This window comes from Pholcus phalangioides, unplaced genomic scaffold (assembly GCF_987345545.1).
Source record: "Pholcus phalangioides strain wild (caught in Gottingen) unplaced genomic scaffold, Ppha-v1.0 ptg000039l_1, whole genome shotgun sequence".
Taxonomy (NCBI): Eukaryota; Metazoa; Arthropoda; class Arachnida; order Araneae; family Pholcidae; genus Pholcus; species Pholcus phalangioides.
In genome coordinates, this window is record NW_028301625.1 from 23,784,466 (window position 1) to 23,804,009 (window position 19,544).

General features: G+C 34.4%; 1 protein-coding gene across 3 annotated transcripts; it reads right to left on the reverse strand.

The window, feature by feature from the left end:
* Nucleotides 1–113: 113 nt before the first annotated feature.
* On the reverse strand, nt 114–18,955 carry LOC149065726 (small integral membrane protein 12). Of its 3 annotated transcripts, none has more exons than XM_089253734.1 (4): nt 18,703–18,955; nt 14,739–14,845; nt 11,016–11,204; nt 5,984–6,427 (listed from the first exon to the last, which is right to left on the reverse strand). In XM_089253734.1, exons 3-4 carry the CDS (start codon nt 11,160–11,162, stop codon nt 6,122–6,124), a joined length of 453 nt encoding a protein of 150 aa, XP_089109860.1. In that variant the 5' UTR covers nt 11,163–11,204; nt 14,739–14,845; nt 18,703–18,955; the 3' UTR covers nt 5,984–6,121. The 3 variants fall into 3 exon arrangements, with proteins under 3 accessions (XP_089109862.1, XP_089109860.1, XP_089109861.1); XM_089253735.1 differs by having other exon boundaries at nt 18,632–18,955; XM_089253736.1 differs by lacking the exons at nt 5,984–6,427; nt 11,016–11,204 and adding an exon at nt 114–820.
* Between the last annotated feature and the right edge of the window lie 589 nt (nt 18,956–19,544).

Sequence of the window (19,544 nt, forward strand, 5' to 3'; positions counted from 1 at the left end):
ACTCAACAGTACTCATTTAGATGGGTAAGTTCTGTTTATATATTAAGTGCATGCATTGAATTTAGACTGTATAATAATAAAGAAATAAAAAGCACTATAAGAAAAAAAGAATATTTTACCCTTAAAAACTTTTAATGACATGAACATTTTAAATCATGTATATTGCAGAGAAACAGAACCGTTAAACTTCTGAAACATAATTGAAGCGAGTTTCTAACAATCATCTTAATTGTTAAAAATAAATTTGCTACTGCAATAATGAACTGAAAACAACTTTTATCTTCCTTACAAAAAAAATATAATAAAAGGCTTCTTCATAAGAAGGTTTCATGATTTTAGAAACTTCAAATAAGATGCAAGTTTTGATTGAAACCTTATCGCACTGACAAAGATCCTCCTCGTATTTCTTGATCAAACTGTTCAGCTGTAAGAGTTCCATCAATCCTCTCACAGTTTGGGTTGAACACAGAATAAGCACTCATTTCACCAGGAGCATTCTCAGTCCTCCGGAGGTTTTTAAAAATGAAATAGAACAAAGACAGAATAAAAAACACTGCTCCAAATTCTAATAACACGAAAATGGTCATCAGCATACACCACAGTACCACTTTCAAAATATAAATCGCAAGGTCGATTGGATCTTTGTTGGAGAACATGTCTTTGATATCATTCTTCAAACTCAATGGTTCTGATTCATCCATACCACTGGTAACAATAGATATTTTCTCAGTTTTTGCCTTCTTTTTAGCTTCCAACTTTGTCTTCATGCTTGGGGGAAATTCAATTCACAACCAACATAAAACCCAAAAGAAAGATTCACCTAAGAAGTGATAAAATTATCAATTGCAAAATTAAATTTATGAATAATATTTCAAATTAATAATTTCCTAAACAGATATAACATGTTCTGTCTGAGCTGATAGGAAAGAGATGAAATTATACAATACTTTATCGCCAGAACATTTTGCCAAGTACTCAAAAATAAGCAACTGCTCAACACGCATAGTGGTATGTAAAAATTTTGACCAGGCATGTATTTTTCATGAGCACATGCCACTGATGGGGCATATAAATAAACTCCTCAAAAAATTCAAAACATTTTTGCTTTTTATCATGGATAATGATGCAAGTGTTCCTACACATATGCGTGAAAATTCGCTGAAATGATTTTTGGTTACCACAAAAAAAATATAGTAAATACCATTTATTAGAATCGCGGATAACATTATCATTTAGGTATTGCCATCACTTTTGCCAAGTAAAGAATGAACCACCATCATAACATGGGGAAAAAATTATTTTATAGTTATTTTTTTTTTAGCATTCTGAAGGTGAGGTTGAACCAGATTTACTTTGTCCCCCACAAGTTATCGTTATCAACCTGCAAGGCTATGAGGTCAGCAGGTGTATGCCTTTCTCTTGTTTACAAACATTTCAGTGTAATCAGTTCACTATGCTCACTTAGTTCACACATCAGACCGTAGTAGCAGATATGATCCATGTACCAGTGGGGGGGGGGGAAGCTGCCTTTTCAAAGGCATTCCCATAGTGGAGGATATGTAAGGTAAATAAAAATAGCCTCTTCCTTCAGTTTACCAAATTTTAAGTTACTTCGCCAAAAAACTGAAAGTTTACAAGCACATGAGAGCAAAAGAGTGACTAAGAGCATGAGCAATTATGTGAATGACCAAATGAGTGACCTATAAAGCAAGGGACCTGGTTAGTGATTGACTAAAAGAGTGACTTTAGAGACACCGGTGTACTTGCAGGAGGGAGGAGGCCAAACGGGTTATAGCACCAGGTGGCAAATTCGAGGAAAGAGTAGTCAAAAAGATTAGACTAGAATGGGAGAAAAGCAGAAAGTTTGCGTAGCCCCACAGGGTGGAAAACCATGAATGCACCTCTATATGTTCTTTTGTGCCAACTTCATTTCTTTCACACAGTAGCTTAATATGTATCGTGTCTAGATACATCCTTCAGTAGTGAACTTGACTTGTCAAGTGTACATATAATTCATGCACACTTTTACCTTATATATTGCAATAGGATTCTATTTTCACTTTCATGTATTTTTCGTTTTAGAAATTCATCCTGACATAATCTCTTTGGTGGGGGAAGGGGGAATACACCACAAATTAAAATATCAGTAAATTTTCAATTTATGAGAAAAATTCCAATCATAATTTTTTAGAATTACTTTAATGTACTTAGAGTTACAGATATTTGGCAAAAGGGCAGAATACAGAATAGCAACCAAATATTTGTCCCATATCTACTTCTCATAATAGGTGATAAATAGTATTTATAAAAAATACAGGATTTTAGCTTCTAGAAGAACTATCCAGTTTTTGAACGTGAAAAGAAAAACGGCATGATTGAGCATTTGGCAACTAGGTATGGGAGAAAGAAAAACAGTTGTCCCGTTTTCATATGTTCTGTTTAACCAAATGAGACATAAGTAGCATGCTGTCAGGTTTTGGAGACCATACTTACACGGACATTGACTTGGGCGAGGGGGTGCAGAGAAGAACCATGTATGCATGCTCTTGATGGCACACGGACTTAAGCTATGAAAGGATTTTTTGAAAATGTTTATATTGGAAGAGCGCAGATGTCGAGGGGATATGATTAAAGTGTTTAAAAAATTTCAACGGGATGGATAAAATAGACCATGGGTTATTAATAAACATCAATCAACTGCTTTGACAAGGGGAAACCAGTATAGATTGGTAAGGGACAATTTTAGGTTTTGGTGTATTGCAGGGAGTTTTTCTCGAATAGGGTTTTGAATAAATGGAATAGCTTACCTCCGGGAGGGGTTGTAAATTCTAATACAATTGATACATTTAAAAAGAAATACGATAAACATTAAATTGAGAAGCTCTCCATACTTAGATGAGACAACCATAATTTTTTATGGGTGGTATATCTATATTTTATCTTAATTATTGGATTTTATTTCTCTTATTGGGTAATTATTTACAATATACAGTCTCAATAACTAGAACTTTGATACTTTGAATATCTGTTTAAATCAAAGTTTTACTTTTTTTTAATTTGAATTTTATTTCAGTTCAAGATATGTCATAAATTACAATGTGTAATATATTATTAGTCAACACAGTCGACCGTGGACAATTTTTATGATCAACTAAGTAAAAGCAAAGCGTAGATGCTAAATTAAGGACAATTTGAAGAAAGAAAGATGAGAGATGTGGAAGATCTTTTTATTTTACACTATGTATCCTAAAGCAGGATGTACTAAAAATTGTGATGTTAGAAAAATCTCAGAATTACAAGAAAAGAAAAACTTTTCTATGTAGAGAAAACATTGTGGGAATTTTTATCAGTGAAATATTTTCCATCACCTGAGGGTCATTTCAGAACAATGCAAAACATTCTGCTTTGGGCCTATGTACACAACCCCATCAGGTTCGTAAGTGCACTCTTATGAGATGTGGTCAACTCACTTCTTCGATTTATACATGCAGATGGACAATGTAAGCTTTTAAAATGTTTAGTTTGATGCTAAGAGTCTCGCACTGAAAGATCATATGTACTGAAAACAAAAATATTCAAGCCTAGGATCTTTTTCTTAAATGCATGCTCTCTTAGCTTACACAAAATGGCTCAGAAGCTTTCTGGAAGAAAAATAAAGGTGTATCAGGAAAGTGAAACCGAGGCAGATATTGATTGATCGGGCTCAAGTGACAGTAATTCTGATGATTGACAAGAAAATCCAACTCATAATGCTGCTGTGTTATGTGAGTATGTGCATCCATGTAAACCTGAACGACTGTAAGTTGAATCCGTATTTAGCCAAGGTAGAAATACTACGAAAAAAATCTTTAGCTGAAAAATTAGTAAGCTGAGGTATTATTATATATTGTCTCCCTCATGCCAGAAGCACGAAAGTGCAATGCCCTTGGAAAAAAAAAAACCGTGGGCAATGATGTTTGAATGTTAACTTTATCCAAGTTTACTCTACGGAAGTTATTTTCCCAAAATGTTCTGTAACATGCCTCAATAGGGATACATAATCACATTTCAGGTACAACTTAGTTAGCAAAATAAAGTATCCAAACAACTGATAAAAAAAAATTGTACATTTATATTTTTTTGCATGCTTAGGGACAATATATGCAATTGGAACTTCAGTTTATGAGCAAAATTTGGTCCATAAATGTGCTCATGATCTGAAACACTTGTATATCGAATCAAACTTTCCCATAAGAAATAATTTGTTCTACAACAGTCTTCCTCACTGCAGCCACTATAATTTTCAATTAAAAATGCAGATTGATTTACTTGAAATATTGAATTTTTACTTATTTCATATTAAAGGTCTTAGTATATCCGGTATATGATACAGAAGATCAGGGAGTTTCACTTAGGAATCCCTGGTTGCATCAACACACAAAACAATAGGGTGAGACAGCATTTTATGAGCTTGAATGTCACTCATGTAGTCAGTATTTTCGGCCTTGTATGATTTGGCCCATTAACAAATGGGCCAAATCATACAAGGGCTCTTAAACTATTGAAGGGTTTCCTTAATACCCATAATGCATACAATATAATTTTTAATTTGGTCTTTCACGAATATAATAAAATGGAGCTCTGAAAAACACTTGATCCTGGTCCCTTAATTCATTAAGACATCCTTGTCCACAGTGAGAAAGTGAACAATCAGCTTTTTAGTGGTGATTACGTGAAACTCAACAGACAAGTCTAATATGAAAAGCCTCATACAGACAAGGTGAATACACAGCCTCATACGGACTAGTGCTTATCTAGAAGTCTTAATCTAGAATATATACACTACTTGTATATTGAGACACATATCTCATTAAAAATGTTTGCTCATATATCAAGTTAAAATTTCTCATCTTGCAAATCACTCATAAACCAAAGTTTCACTGTATATGAAAATTTTTAAGAATATTTGTTGAAGTATGTGAGTCTGCATAAAGAACATACAGACATGCAAACAAGATAACTATAAATTAGGGCTGGGAATCAATTAAAATTTTTAACTGGTTAATCAAAAATTTTAAATCGATTAATTGAATTTTGATTGAGTATTTTTTTGTGATCATATAATGTTAATAGATGCTATAAATGATATGTATTTCTTTCATTTCACTCACCTATTCAGTAGATGTAAACAAATATAGGAATAGGTTAAGAAATTGAGGCTGCCTGATTCAAGCAATTTAAGATGCTAAACATAATTGCCATAACCTGTAATTTCTTCATCTTTTTTTTTTTTTTAACTGGTTATTTTTAGTTATTATTTACTGATTTTGAAACTACTTTAGATTATACTGTTGCTTGTTTTTTTAGAAACTCCTTTTGAATGGTATTTGTGAGGAGATGAACTAATGCTTCCAAGAATACAAAAAACTAATGTTCACAATGGAGACAATGAATTTTGGTCATCTAAAATTTCCATCAAACTCAATTTGAAACTGAAATCACCAGTTTTCGTTGAATCTAATTTGATCAAAATATTGATTGATATTTTTAAATATGGTCACTTATCCAAAATATTCTGCATAAAACATGATTTATGATATCTAATCAGTTTTTTAAAAAAAAAAAAATCAAGTCAATTCAAACTTTTAATAATAATTTAAATCAAATTTTAATTGATGAACTTGATTAACTCAACTAAAATTTTTAACTGCAATTAACAATTGATCGATTAATCAGACCAGCCCAACTATAAATACAATGTTGATATTTAAGGAGTAAGAGTGAAGAAAGAAGCCTATGGTAAAAAGCTGCAACAGACAGGTCTTTTTTCAGAAAACTAAGCGTGGCATATACAATACACTGTTTCTATAACTTTTTTTTTTCTCACTCTGGTTTTTTTCTAGGTGCAGCTTATACATCCCATTGGCTTATTTACTAGAAATTACAATAGTTATCACATGCATTTTGTGATTTTGTGTGAATTAAAACTTTACAAAAATACAGATAGCTTTAAAAAAATTTTGAATTTTATTCACAGATGAATCCAAAAAAGCTCTGCTTATATAGTCACATGAAGACAATATCAAATACTTCTACATTGGGTTCATACAATTATTATTTAACTACATCGTAACATTTTCTATCATTTTTTTGCAGCCAAAGATGGAGATACATTTTTCTCAAATACAGTTTTAGGAACAAATGTTTTTGCCTTCAAGCTCTCAACATCTTTTAAACCCTTTTCTTCAAATTCTTTCAGCCACCTCTCTTCTCTTTCTTCTTCTATGCTTAACTTTTTAGTAGGAGTATATTTATCTGAAATCAAACCCTCAAGGTTATAACCAATGATTCCTATTGCAATGGAAACTGGGAGAGTGATATATGGTGCATACACTCTTGCAAGTGACAGAAGAGCAGGAATCATTTCTTGGAGTTTAATTGAGCGAACCTTGAAGAATAAGAAAGGGAAATGGAAAATTATCAAACTCGGTTCATTTTATTTATACTTAGCAAGAGAGAAAGATAAATAAGTTACAAGAAACAGAAAATGTAGCATATAAAAACGAAGTCCATGTAATAGATTCTAAATTTTTTTTTTTTTTTTTAGTTTATAAATTTCAATTTGGAAGCGAAAGAGGTAAACACACACAGAAAAGATAAAATACTTCCTCCCTCAGTTCAAATTGTGATGCTGAAAGAAAAGTGCCCCAAGAAGACTCGTAAGGCGACGCAAAAAGCAGTTTAAAAATGCAAACACAACAGTAAACAAGTGAAAGTTTAATAAATCCTATTTCTAGAAATTGAGCCACACTGGTGTATTTAGCTGCATCCAAAAAAAAATGACCCAAGGGTGAAAAAAAAGGAAAAAGTTTTGCACCATTCATATTCAGAATCTGAACCACTCACAGTATTACAAATACAAATACAACGCCACAACAGGCAAATTGCCCAGTAGATGAAAGAAAAGGGCATCTAGTATTGCATACCTAGATGAAAGAAAAGGGCTGTACAAGCTTGCTGCAGAGACATAGTTCATCTGCATATAATATGGCCATCTTTGTTGCAGAATGGTAATTTTCTGCACACAAGTGCTAATTAGACATGAGCCTACAGTTTCTAGCCTAAAATCTACATTTTATTTTTTTCTACTTTTTGAGGCAGCAATGTGCTTTTTTGTGATCATCTTCTGTTTCTGTTGAACTTTTGTGTAAGACTTTTGTTCTGAAAACTTGCTTTCTTGGCTCCCTTGCTCCAGACAACATTTATCCACAGGTCTTTGGGAGTCTGATAAAGAATCAATTCAAAGCACTGAACAGGCACACATCAATATCAAGAGCTTGTTGCAATAACCCTAAGAGCCATGATATGCATTTTGAGCCACTTTAGTAAGAGAAGATTCTGACAAGGACTAATCAGATATTAAACTTACAAAATCACTGAAATTCACTAAGATGAAGTGAGACTTTTAGAAAGCTAGGATTATAAATTTTTATGAGACAAAAATAATTCTGTATTTGTCATTAAACACAAATCCTAAAATATTGATGTAAGTTATCAAGATTTTCAACAGAATCAATAGGATAGACCACAAGTTATTAATACACTGTATTAATAACAATAACATATTATTTATTATTTGATATATTTTTAAGGAAGAGTAGATAAACTTTGCCTACTAACACAAGGAATCAATGAATGAATGAACGCCAGGGTCTCTGCCACTGGAATTATCCCGTTGCCGAGATCTCTTCCAGCCCAGCTTTGTGGCAGAGTCTGGAACAAAGTGAGTGCACCTAACAGTGTGTAGCTAGTGTTGTGTATGATATTTCAGTGCTGCCATCTATACTTTAAATTGTGAGTGAAGTGTAATGATTGAATATTTGTAACGTTGTAGGCCTGTTGCTCTCTGTGGCAAGACTTTTTAACGGGGAGATCGGCTCGCATTCGCGCCTTGAGAATGGGAACCACAGAAAACCAACTTCAGCTGACCACCACTGTGGGGTTCGAACCCGGATCCTCGCATCACGAGTCCGCCAACACAAGGAATCAGATATTTTCTGGATATTATGCTGAGGTGAACTCAGAAAGAAAAGTCATCTTGTCTCCACTGGGACTCGTACTCAGGCCCTCTTGCATACTAAACAAGCATGCTACCATCTACACCACTGGAGACACGACCCTGCCTTCCTTATTTCATGCACTGTGGCATGAGGTGCTGAAGTGGAGGCATTAGTGGCCTCTCTTAACTTTAGCAAATGGCCCCCAGGTGGGATGGTAGAGAGAGAGAGATAGACAGCTTTTTTCTCAGCTCATGATATCAAGGAAACATATTTTCTGGATATTATGCTGAGGTGAACTAGAAAAGAATAGTCATGTCTCTGCAGGGACCTGAACCCTGGTTCATCTCAGCATAATATCCAGAAAATATCAGTTTTCTTGATATCTTGGGTTAAGAAGAAAAAACCCGCCTATATCAATTGTTAACATGGTCGAGACTCGTATGTAATGAAGTCATTTAGTTCCCTAAAAAAAGTATATAAACTATATTAACTGAATTATTTTCTTTTTTAATATTTTTAATTTTTAAAAATACTTTTTCAATTACCTTTGGGAAGGCACAGCTCCCTATTCCCCCCACTATGTATTTCTCTGATAATTAGGAAGTATTTAACTAACCAGGATGAACTGGACTCAGATGAAAATTTTATTTCACTGGCAGAGAAGATACAGTGGTCTCAACAGATATGACAAGTGATGCTCCCCCAAAGAAACATTGGATCAAACTAGCTAAACAATTAAAAGTACATTCACTTGTTTAACAATAATAAATACCTATTTTCTTTACTATTTATGTTAGCTTTTGACTTGGAAATATAAATAAAAAATACTTTTATTAGCACATAAAATTAACTTGGATGTAAATGAATAACGCATTGAATAGATTCCTTTCAACACTGATTATGATGATTTGCAGGCTTAACATTTCCCAGGCGATGGGTTGCCATGGTAACCAAAAGATTGACATGGGTGCTTCAAGTTTTGTATGTGACTATTGAATTGGATTTATAAGGCAATACAGAATCTTTGCCAACCATGACAGCATGTCTACCAATACTAAAAGAGAGCACCAAAACCCAAAATAAAAAATATAACATTTTGGATCATTTAAGCTCAGAGAAAATATGTTTGCGTAGTTGCTAACTTTGAAGAACGAGAATTAAGGAGATTTCCCCACATGGATCAGAATTCTTTACAAAAACAGTACACACAAATATAAAAAGAACTTGAGATTGATGAAAGTAAAAATTATAAGGATTCCTCCCCCCCCCCCCCAGGAAAGTGTGACATCGTGCTAGCCATTGCCAATTATTGCCAAATAGTATGTTGAAAATTACCTATCATTACTACACTGAAATGAAAATTCCCAAAGAAAACTTGGCCCAAAAATATGAATGACTAAACAGGATTTATAATTACCCAGGACACTGGTCATTTCACTGATTCAACCGAGGAGAGGCTAAAATCCTGGTGGCTGTCTGATACATTTTATCTCCTCCCAGACAAATTGAAACATTTCTTCACGATTTGGTGCAATTGCGAGAATTTAAATTAATGTGACATCATTTTGGGATAGGAAAGCACAGGCAACATACCATAAGCAGATACAGGCTTCTGAAATGGGAGGAGAATCACCAAGAATGTATAGTGGAAGGAAGAAATGTCTGCCTATAGCAATACAATTTTTTCACAGGGGAGGGGGTGCCTATGCAACAGACACTTCCAGGTAAATTCTTGGGAAATAATTTCTCCACAAACAAATAGGAATTTTTTGCAATCATGATTAAAATTTGGGAGATACAAGAATTTTTTGGGAGCCTGGGAGATAAAGTAGAAATTTGAGAGACTTGGCAGCTATGTATTTGGTGGCAAAATTATTTTTGTCATGTAATGGTAATTCTGTATTATGGTTATCATAGAGAAAGGTTAATACATTCATGTCTATGAATGAATAAAGGACTAATAATATATTAGTCCTTTGCTATAGACTGGTTATTGTTTAAAAAACCTTTGAGAATTTTGGTTGAAACTATATTAACTACGGTAATGACAGAAGCATTAATTCTGACCACAAAACTACTTTGACACTGTATATGTAGTGAGCCTGCTTGAAATGTTTGCAGCAATCTTCGTCATTGGAAAATTTAGCAAGAGTCCAATTATTTCCGATAATTTTATGCCTATGCCTTTTCTCTCAAACAGCAGAACAATAAATGAACCGGTCACTCTATTCCTTAGTCAGAATTTCTCCTTTTTGTTAGCCACTGCTGTAAGACTTAAAATAATAAGTATTTCTTGACTTTTCGATATAACATAGAAAAACCCACCCACACGTTGAGACAAACTATGCACAGTAGATTCTATGTAATATTTAAATCGAAAGAGAGAATGTATTTTGTAACCCTTTGTTCGTGAACATGTTTGTTCATCCCACCCCCACTGGTTAACAGATAACATGTGTAATCTTTATCTTGAAAAGGACATTCAGAGAGTATAAAAGTGGAAGAGGTGGCCTGTCATTCATTTGCTGAAAAAAAGGGGTGTTGAAGGAAGTGATAAAAGTAAAAAGGAAGTTGAATCTAGGTTGGCAGATAACATTGAACAACCCACAGTTCACTTATTATAGTATTATCAACGTATAAACAAGTTAAATTATAATATTATCAACGCAAATAGGATCACAAAAAAGATTTGGGAATTCTCATTGGCAAGGGACTCAGGTTTTCTGAAAATTGTTCCACAAGGGTAAAAAAAAGAATACAATGGTAGGGATTTCATTCTTAAAAAGTCTCTTTACATTCTCCTAAAGCGATCCTTTCACTTTTTAGGGTCTTAGTTCATCCTGGCAGTATGCCACACGGTTTTGGACCCCAAAGCAGAATGTGCCAAAATCTGCGACGGACGGCGCAGAACAATTAGCGCTGCTGCAGAACAATTTATAAGAATTTTAAGAAAAAGTGCAAAAGAACAATTTTTACCGCAGAACATTTCCAGTCAGCTGAGGGCTCGTCGCAGAACAGTGCTAAACATTCTGCTTTGGGGGTTTTGGAGACCATATCCACAGAAGGACATTGATTTTGTTGACAGTGTGCAGAGAAGAGCCATGCGTGCTCTTGTTGGTACATAGGGCTTGATTTTCTGAATATGTTCACATTAGAAGAATACACCTGTCAAGGGGGATATGATGTAAGTTATCAAGATTTTCAACAGAATGAATAGGATGGACCACAAGTTATTAATACACTGTATTAATAACAATAATATATTATTTATTATTTGATATATTTTTAAGGAAGAGTAGATAAACATTGCCTACTAATACTCAGAGAATCAGGCAAACATAAGGAAAATACAAAACTCCTAATTCATTTCAACTTGCTACGGGTGTTGTCTTCAGAGGATAAAAATATCACACTGAATGAGGATCCCACTTGGATTGGTTATCAAATCTTGACTCTTGGTTGCTCAGCGGAAAGAAATATATGTCTGTCCAAGTCAAACATCGTGATCAGAATAAAGCTGAGCACCTGCGTGTAAGTCTTCTCCAATGCCCTGATTGGCTGCTTGCAAAATGAAGCTATCCTATTGGTCTATTAGAATTTTCTTACAATTTCCGCTCATAAATAAATTAAGTCATAGCGCTGTAATTGATGGTGTTGATTTATTGTTGTTTACTAATTTATTTTTGAAGGGCCAAATATATGTGCCTTTGTAGAAGTCTAAATAAGTTGTGGAAGTTGTTAAATTGTAAGAAAGTTGATCAAACTAAACAAACTACAAAAGTTGATTAAATTGTAAGAAAATACAAATCTTTAGTTTCGGAACAATATTTGCAATGTATGGTGAGAATACGGATATATGGCTGCTGTCAATTCATAGAATAGTTGAAAGAATTTGAAAAGATCAACATTTGTTGGATTTAAGAAAAAGCATGTCATCATTCTCTTACTGAATTCTTTATTCTATTCTAATCTACAAATCCTTTATTCTAATACATAATTTTTTTTTCTTAGAAGGCCCAGAAATTTCAATACAAATCTGTTCACTAACAAAAACCGGTTTTTAATGAAATTTATAATTATATTTGAAATACAACTCAGAGATATTGAAATCAGTGCACTTTTGGGTATAAGCTACTTTAATCACTATTTGAATATATTTTATAGCAATTTAAATAATTAGCATGGTATTTTTTCAGACATTAGTTTGTTTATTCAATTTTATTTTAATCGATTTGCTATTGAGAAATAAATTTATAAATGGGGAAAAAAATTTTACTAAAAGATTTAAAATATTTTTCTTTCAAATTTCAGAAATTTGTAATTGTGATCTGCTTGTAACTGTTTTAATATAACAGTTTGTGCTCTCAGTGTATATATTTGTAGTTTTAAAAAATAAAACTATTAATATTGCATTGGAAATAGGATGACACATTTTTTAAATGTCTTGCAGAACACACAGTGGTGGAAAAACCTATCTTGTTTGTACCATTAACAATCAGAAACAAAAACAAGAAGAGATTGTACACTGCTCAAAACAAGTAGGCGAGCAAGCAAAAAAGTGAAGAAAAACGTGCGAGACAGCCACGTATTGGCATACAATGGATAGTACACACGTATCAATGCGCAATACAGAAAAAAGACGTAAAAAAATTTGGAATTAAGCTTTAATTCTTTGAAAATATGGAAAAAACATGAAAAGATGATTTAGGGCAACAATTTGGTTACATGTAAACGATAAAAAAAACTGTTTAGACATGATGCATGAGTTTTAATAGGGCATGTGGTCTCCTCGAACAGCTAAGACTGCTGCACACCTGTTTGCCATGGATGCGATGAGGTTATCGATCAGACTTTGGGGAATACTGTTCCACTTCTCAAGAAGTGCAATCTGCAAGTCTCGGACAGTAACAGGCGGCCTTGGTCGTGCAGCAATGCGTCGTCGAAGCATGTCCCAAACATGCTCGATTGGATTCAGGTCAAGAGAGCACGCTGGCCATTCCATACACTGTATTGTTTCAGCTTCAAGCATGTTCTCCACCAGACGAGCTCTATGCGGTCGGGCATTATCATCCTGGAAAACAAAGGAATCTCCAATGGCTCCAGCGTAAGGGATGACATGAGGTTGCAGTATCTCGTCTGCATCCTTTCGGGCCGTCAAAGTGCCATTCCGAAAGATATGCAGGTCCGTACATCCGCCTATGCTGATTCCAGCCCATACCATCCAACCAGCTTGTCTGTATTGTGACCTTTCACAAACGAATGCACGGTTATTTCGAGTGCCCCTGTCACTCCATACCAGAACAAGTCGGGTGTCAAACTCCAGACTGAATCGGGACTCGTCTGTAAACAACACTTGGCTCCAATCATGTTGCTCCCAATCTCGATGTTGAGCAGCCCATCTTCTTCGGGCCGCACAGTGGCGTGGGGTCAACGGAATGCAGACCATTGGCCTACGTGCATAGAGCCCTCTCTCATGAAGCCGATTACGTACTGTTTGGCTGGACACCCTTCGTCCTGTTGCCAAGAGCAACCGTCTTTGCAGGTGCGTAGCATTCTCTGTTCTGTTTCGACGGGCTGTTAACCATATATACCAGTCATCAGTTGCTGTAGTGGCGCGTGGCCGACCTTGCCCTGGTCGACGTCTAACATTTACTGTTACTTGGAATCGATTCCACAGCCTTGCAACAACACTTCTGGCGACTCCAATAGCGTCCGCGATACTACGTTGTGTTTGCCCGGATTCCAGTCTGCCTATAACACGCCATGCCATGGATTCCGGTAAATCATGTTGTTGAGACATCCTCAAGTCACCTTGTCTCAAAAAAATAAATAATAAATACTGCGCAATCGAATTTCACAGTTACGGCAATAAAACAGACGTTTCTGCAACATCCCGATTTCTGCCCTTATCTCCTTTTTCTGGTTTTTGACGTCATGAACTCTGATTTGCATATGAAGTTTTCTTCTTCCGTTTCCTGGTAGGCTTTAAATTATGGCTGATTTATTTTATGTTACTTATCGGTATACATCTTTGCGTAATTTTGTTAAAACCATGTGCTCCCCTAATTGTTTTGAGCAGTGTATATGCACACAAATTATCATAGAGGCTAGAACAATGATTGGCTGAATGTAAAAAAATTACAAAAAAATCATGCAATTATGGAATAGCTATGTACTTCCGATACATGATTTTAGTATAGGTTTGAGACATTTCAGCCGGAAGTGGATGGAGAAATACATTCAAGCTCTCTCCCTTCTTTTGATACTCTTCATTGGTAACAATGAGAATAAGAATCTATATTTTTTCCCTTCACCTTAGTATTTTTTTTCTTTTCTTCCACACAACGTTTTGATGAGTAAAAAAAAAATTGTATTACATACATAAAGGAAAGGTGGCTGAGAGAGAGGGAAGAAATAATGTAAAACCTACTTCACTTATCTTTCCCCCACCCCTTTATTTCCTTAAAGTTAACAAAGCTATCAGTTTCTAAGACATACTCCAGGTACTTCAACTGTATAGGCTATCATCTATATTTGTTGCAGAATGCCTGTATATAAAAAAGTGGTTAAAAATAAAAAGTTTATTCCAAGATTTAAGTTTTTTGAGATACTGGTAACTGTAAAAAACAGGCCTATTAAATTTGTAATTCAAGGTAGCAAAGAAATAGTAATACACAGTGATTCAGATTATTAACTTACCTAAAGATCCAAGAGCTTGCACTCTAGGCAAGTTTCATCACTCCTATTTTTCCAAGTTATTATTTAAAGTACCAGAAACCTTCTCTCTGTAACTGTGTTTGTTGCTCCTTTGAAAAGAAATGAATAGGACACTGTTACTCTGAGGAATATTCCATAATCAAGGTGAATGCCGACTGGTGACATTTCTAAAATTGCCAATGGAAAATCTGATCTATAAAATTATGTAATACCTAAATTTTAATTCTTTTGCTTTATCTCAATAATCTTGTCATCTTTAGCAAAGGTTATCTTAAGTTAGCAGGTTTTTGAAGCATGGCAATTCTTTAACAGTTTAAACTGCCACATCAAAAACCCTGTTAAAAACTACCAAAAACCTCAAATATTGCTTTTTAATAAAAACATTTCCATTAGAAAATACACATATTAATTGCATGTAATGTTTAAATTGACTATGTTATACAAAGAAATACTTAATATGATTGTAAAATAATGTCAATTATTTTGGACTACTATTGTCAATTATTTTCTACTGTTGTCAATCATTTTGGACAGCAGATGTTTTTTTATAAAGTATACAATTTGGATAAAACATAGCATAAATGCTGAAGGAAAAACTATGGAATGATTTGATATTCTTCAATTCAAGATTCTTGACCTTCCGAAATTTTTTTAACTGCTTATATATGCACATAGATATAAACATCTGCAGGATACTCTTTTTGTAACAGATTGTTGTTTAAGATGTTCTTTTATAAAGTATATGTAATGCTGATTTTTGTTCTTAAATTATCTAGATAATCACTGATACTTAAAACAATACCCTTATTGTGTGTGTAACATTAGAATATATCTAGCAATCAAAATATTAAATTGTAGGACTAAAATGTACTTTAATTTGGCAGTGCTAATTGTATATTCACTCGTATAACTTATTCTTAGTGCAAAAGTAAGAATGACTAAGTTTGACTGATATGGTATATATATATTTACTAGCATTTATAAAATACAATGGTTTTCTAATTAAAGCTGTTTCTTAAACATGCAAAATAATGCTTTGGATATCAAGTCCTGCCAACTCTGCTTTGAAAGAAAATATTCTTTATATTCTGGATTTATACACACTAAGCTAAGAAATTTTTATGTCAGAATAAATGAGTAATTGCTGTAGTAACAGATGCTGCGCAAGAATTTTTAACATGGAATAACATTTTGGGCACATCAGAAAATTTAAAATATCTAAATAGAAAATGTTTTATACTGAGTAAATATAAATTAAAATATAAAAACCCTTTAATCCACATAATAACAAAGAAAATTTAGATTTGTGAACCTATCACACTGGAAAAGAAATCAAAACGAAAACTCTCGCAACGTAATTCACTGCGTTTTTGCAAAGAAAACAGTATTCGAGTTATCACCAGTAGTTATGGGCACCTTGATGACCGATTCAAAACACGCTATTTTCTGTATACAGCAGGTGCTTCACTGATTAGTCACTGACATTTACCACACATATGTATAATACTTCGTTCGTTTCTGAGAACACATACTAAATGTTTATAATAAGACTGCTAGAGGTTTTTACCACTGGCCATAAATAACGGGTTCAATGGTCGAAGGTGGTTTTCTATTGCCCAGAAATTCCTAATCACTCACAATTATTCCCCTTTGAAGTTATGCAGCTTGGTCACTGGCAAGTAGCACAGACATTTTTCCAGTCTCCAAGGAACGTGGGATACCAAGATTTCTCATGGCATTATTGTCTTCAGGACATTTTCTGTGGTGCGGACAATTTGTAAACCATGACACACAAACAACTGGGTCATCTGGTTATCAACAGAGCCCTGAAGCAGAATATTTTAGGGAAAAAGGGACGGAGCATATATGGGAAAACATTTCCCACCCCTGCTGTATTGTTTAGGTCTCATGAAGACGGATACTCAAAAATACGAAAAGAAAAAAAAAATACAATTAAAAATACTAGTTTCGAGAGGGAGAGGAGGACCAGAGACATGTTTCCCTTCCTTTGGGCCTTGCAACAAAACAAAGTATTTTCAATGCGATAAGGGGAAGAGAGATCCTCCAAATTCTTATAATTTATAATTGCGGCTGGAAGCCTTTGTTCTGGAACTCTAGGAGGGTTTTCCACCTTTTCCCTTGTATGATTTTTAGACTGAAAAATTAAAATATGTACCACAATAGAGAAATAAAGCAATTAGTTATTTGTGGAAGTGCTTTGAAAAATGAAAGGGTAATGAATATATTCTCGCGGCCCACCGGTTGAGAAACTATCTAGGGGACAGATTCTTGAAGCAGGGTTCTGCAAAATTTAGTGATTTCCAATTTCACCATGGTGTTTGTCCCTTGGCAACATAGAAGTTTTTTGTTGGCCGAAAATCGATATCATGAAATCAAGATGGTTGTCAACAAAGAAATAGTGCAGGGCTGGACAAAATTCTTCCAAAATTTTTGGCGTTAATGCCAATTTGGAACAGCTGTCGTATGGTCCGCCACTTGGCGATTTTTGACACCAAACATGTCCGAGGGCCCGGCAAAGAGTTGCCAAGGCCGTCAGACACTACGAACACCGAAAAAAAACATCAGCGTGCAAAACATAATAGAAACCATCAAGCATGAAAATAGGAAAAAGTATCAGTTAAACAAAATTACACCCTGCCCATTTTTTTAATAATAAAAAGATCGGGCCATAAGGAATTCCGGGCATAAATATTCTATGCATTAAAACTAAAACAAGGACCTTTTTTTTAATAAATGGATCCGGGCATGAAATATTCTGTAGGTTCTTTTTAAATAATAAACCAATAAAACAAATTCCCCAAATTTCTCAATGTGATCACAGTTCAAAACCATGCTAGTAGCGCATTTCGGGCAAGAAACTAGTTTCTTTTACAGAATGCTAACTTTAATGCTAACTTTTTTCTGTTGCAAAAGAAGCGTTTGTCCGACTAAAGAATGTTCATGCATGAAAAATTGAAAAATTAACAAGTAAAGGAGGCGTGGTGATGAACATGATAATGAGACCTAAGACCATAGCATGGGCGGGGGTGGCGTGGGGGACATTGCCCCCCCCCCCCAGCGTCGAAGGTGGAGTCGACTGATCTAATGTATATATATGAGCTGACATAATCATGCGCCCCTGCAATAATGACCTGGCCCCCCCCCCCAGACTTCCAAGTCAATCTCCGTCTATGCACCATAGTGATAACAACACTGGTAACAATAAGAAATGAAGATAGCACTAAAATAGATAAGGATACCGTGTTGGATTGAAAAACATTGTAACCAGTGGAAAAAAATTGAAAGGTAGTCAGTTGGAGACAAAATAATCACCGAATTTGATGCAACCCTGCTTACGAAATCTTAGCAGGGTCATGATGCGCTTGCTGCCTGTGGTAGAGCAACAGCGCAAGAAGTGAGCTGGCATAAAAATAAAAGCGAAATCATTAATTACTCATTAATCCACACTTGGTGTTTGATAAGTTTCCAAAGTTAAAGAGAAAATATATTTATTATAGTAATCCACACTGATCATAACGTAAATGATTCTGGGATTTTTTCTCCACGAGAACAATACAAGAACTTGATCCCCTAGCACACAAGTCCTGTGTGCACATGCCCGAATGCTGACCAACATAAATTCTTAAACGAAAAAGCAAAAGCAATTCAAGAGCAAAAATGTAATACTACACAAATACGTTGTTTTTACACTTTAGTCTGTTCTTGTAGTTTTCTTTAAATATTGCTAACCGTTTCAACACTAAGCGCAAAATACACTACAACAGAATTATTTCGCATCGAACAATTTTAAATCAAATTTACACTATACTGTTTTATATAAAATTGGAAATACAATGAATTCCACAAATACGTACTGTATTTGAAGTACTTTTAGAATATTAATGTGAGAAGGGAAAAAGAGTTAAATTTTATACATTTTACGAACCTTGAACTATGGGTTTTTTTTACAGCAATGGCTCTGGTTCTTCAAACTTCATTTCGACGTGAAACGAGGAGTTGACAAACTGCGCTATTGCAGCCCAAAGAGACAGACCATCTTCTTCTTCAATTATACAGGAGACAGACCATCTAACAACCGGCATGAACCCCGTTGTTTACTTTGGCTCAAAATTACTGTGGAAATTTTCCCCTAACATTTTACATTACGCATCTTGAATGGATTATTTAGAGTTTTCAGCAGCAATCTCGTAAAGTTACGATCGAATCGTTATTTTTATAGATTTCATTCGAGCTGAAAAGTAATATTTTGAAAAAAAATATTGTCCCGTGTTTTAGAATAGTTAATTAATTAATTAATTATCTTTAATGATAAATTGATTATCCATTTTCTTCACCTATGCCAAGAATGAACATGCATACTACATTTCCCCAGACATTCCTTATTTTCACGCCTTTGACCATCTCGACTTCTTTTCAAAGGTGTCCCGTTTTTTTACATATTTTTAAGGAAGCCTACTTGAATTTTTACTCTTAAGGATTAAGGGACATAAGGATTGAAATTGCTTTTACAACTCATAAATTATATAATGATAATTACAACTATGAATAAGCATATTCATCTCACATATTTGCCGTGTTTAAACGTTTTATTTCGTGGAATACTTTTTAATCTACTGCAATTTGCAGTAATGATTCATTACTTGCCGATGGTGATTTTTCAGTAATTTATGCAATAGTTGGCAACTTTGCTTACCCTTGGCGTACTTTGAAATGTTCAGTATTTTGCAGTGTTTATAATCCTAGTTTCCAGTATTTTTCTCGAGGAAA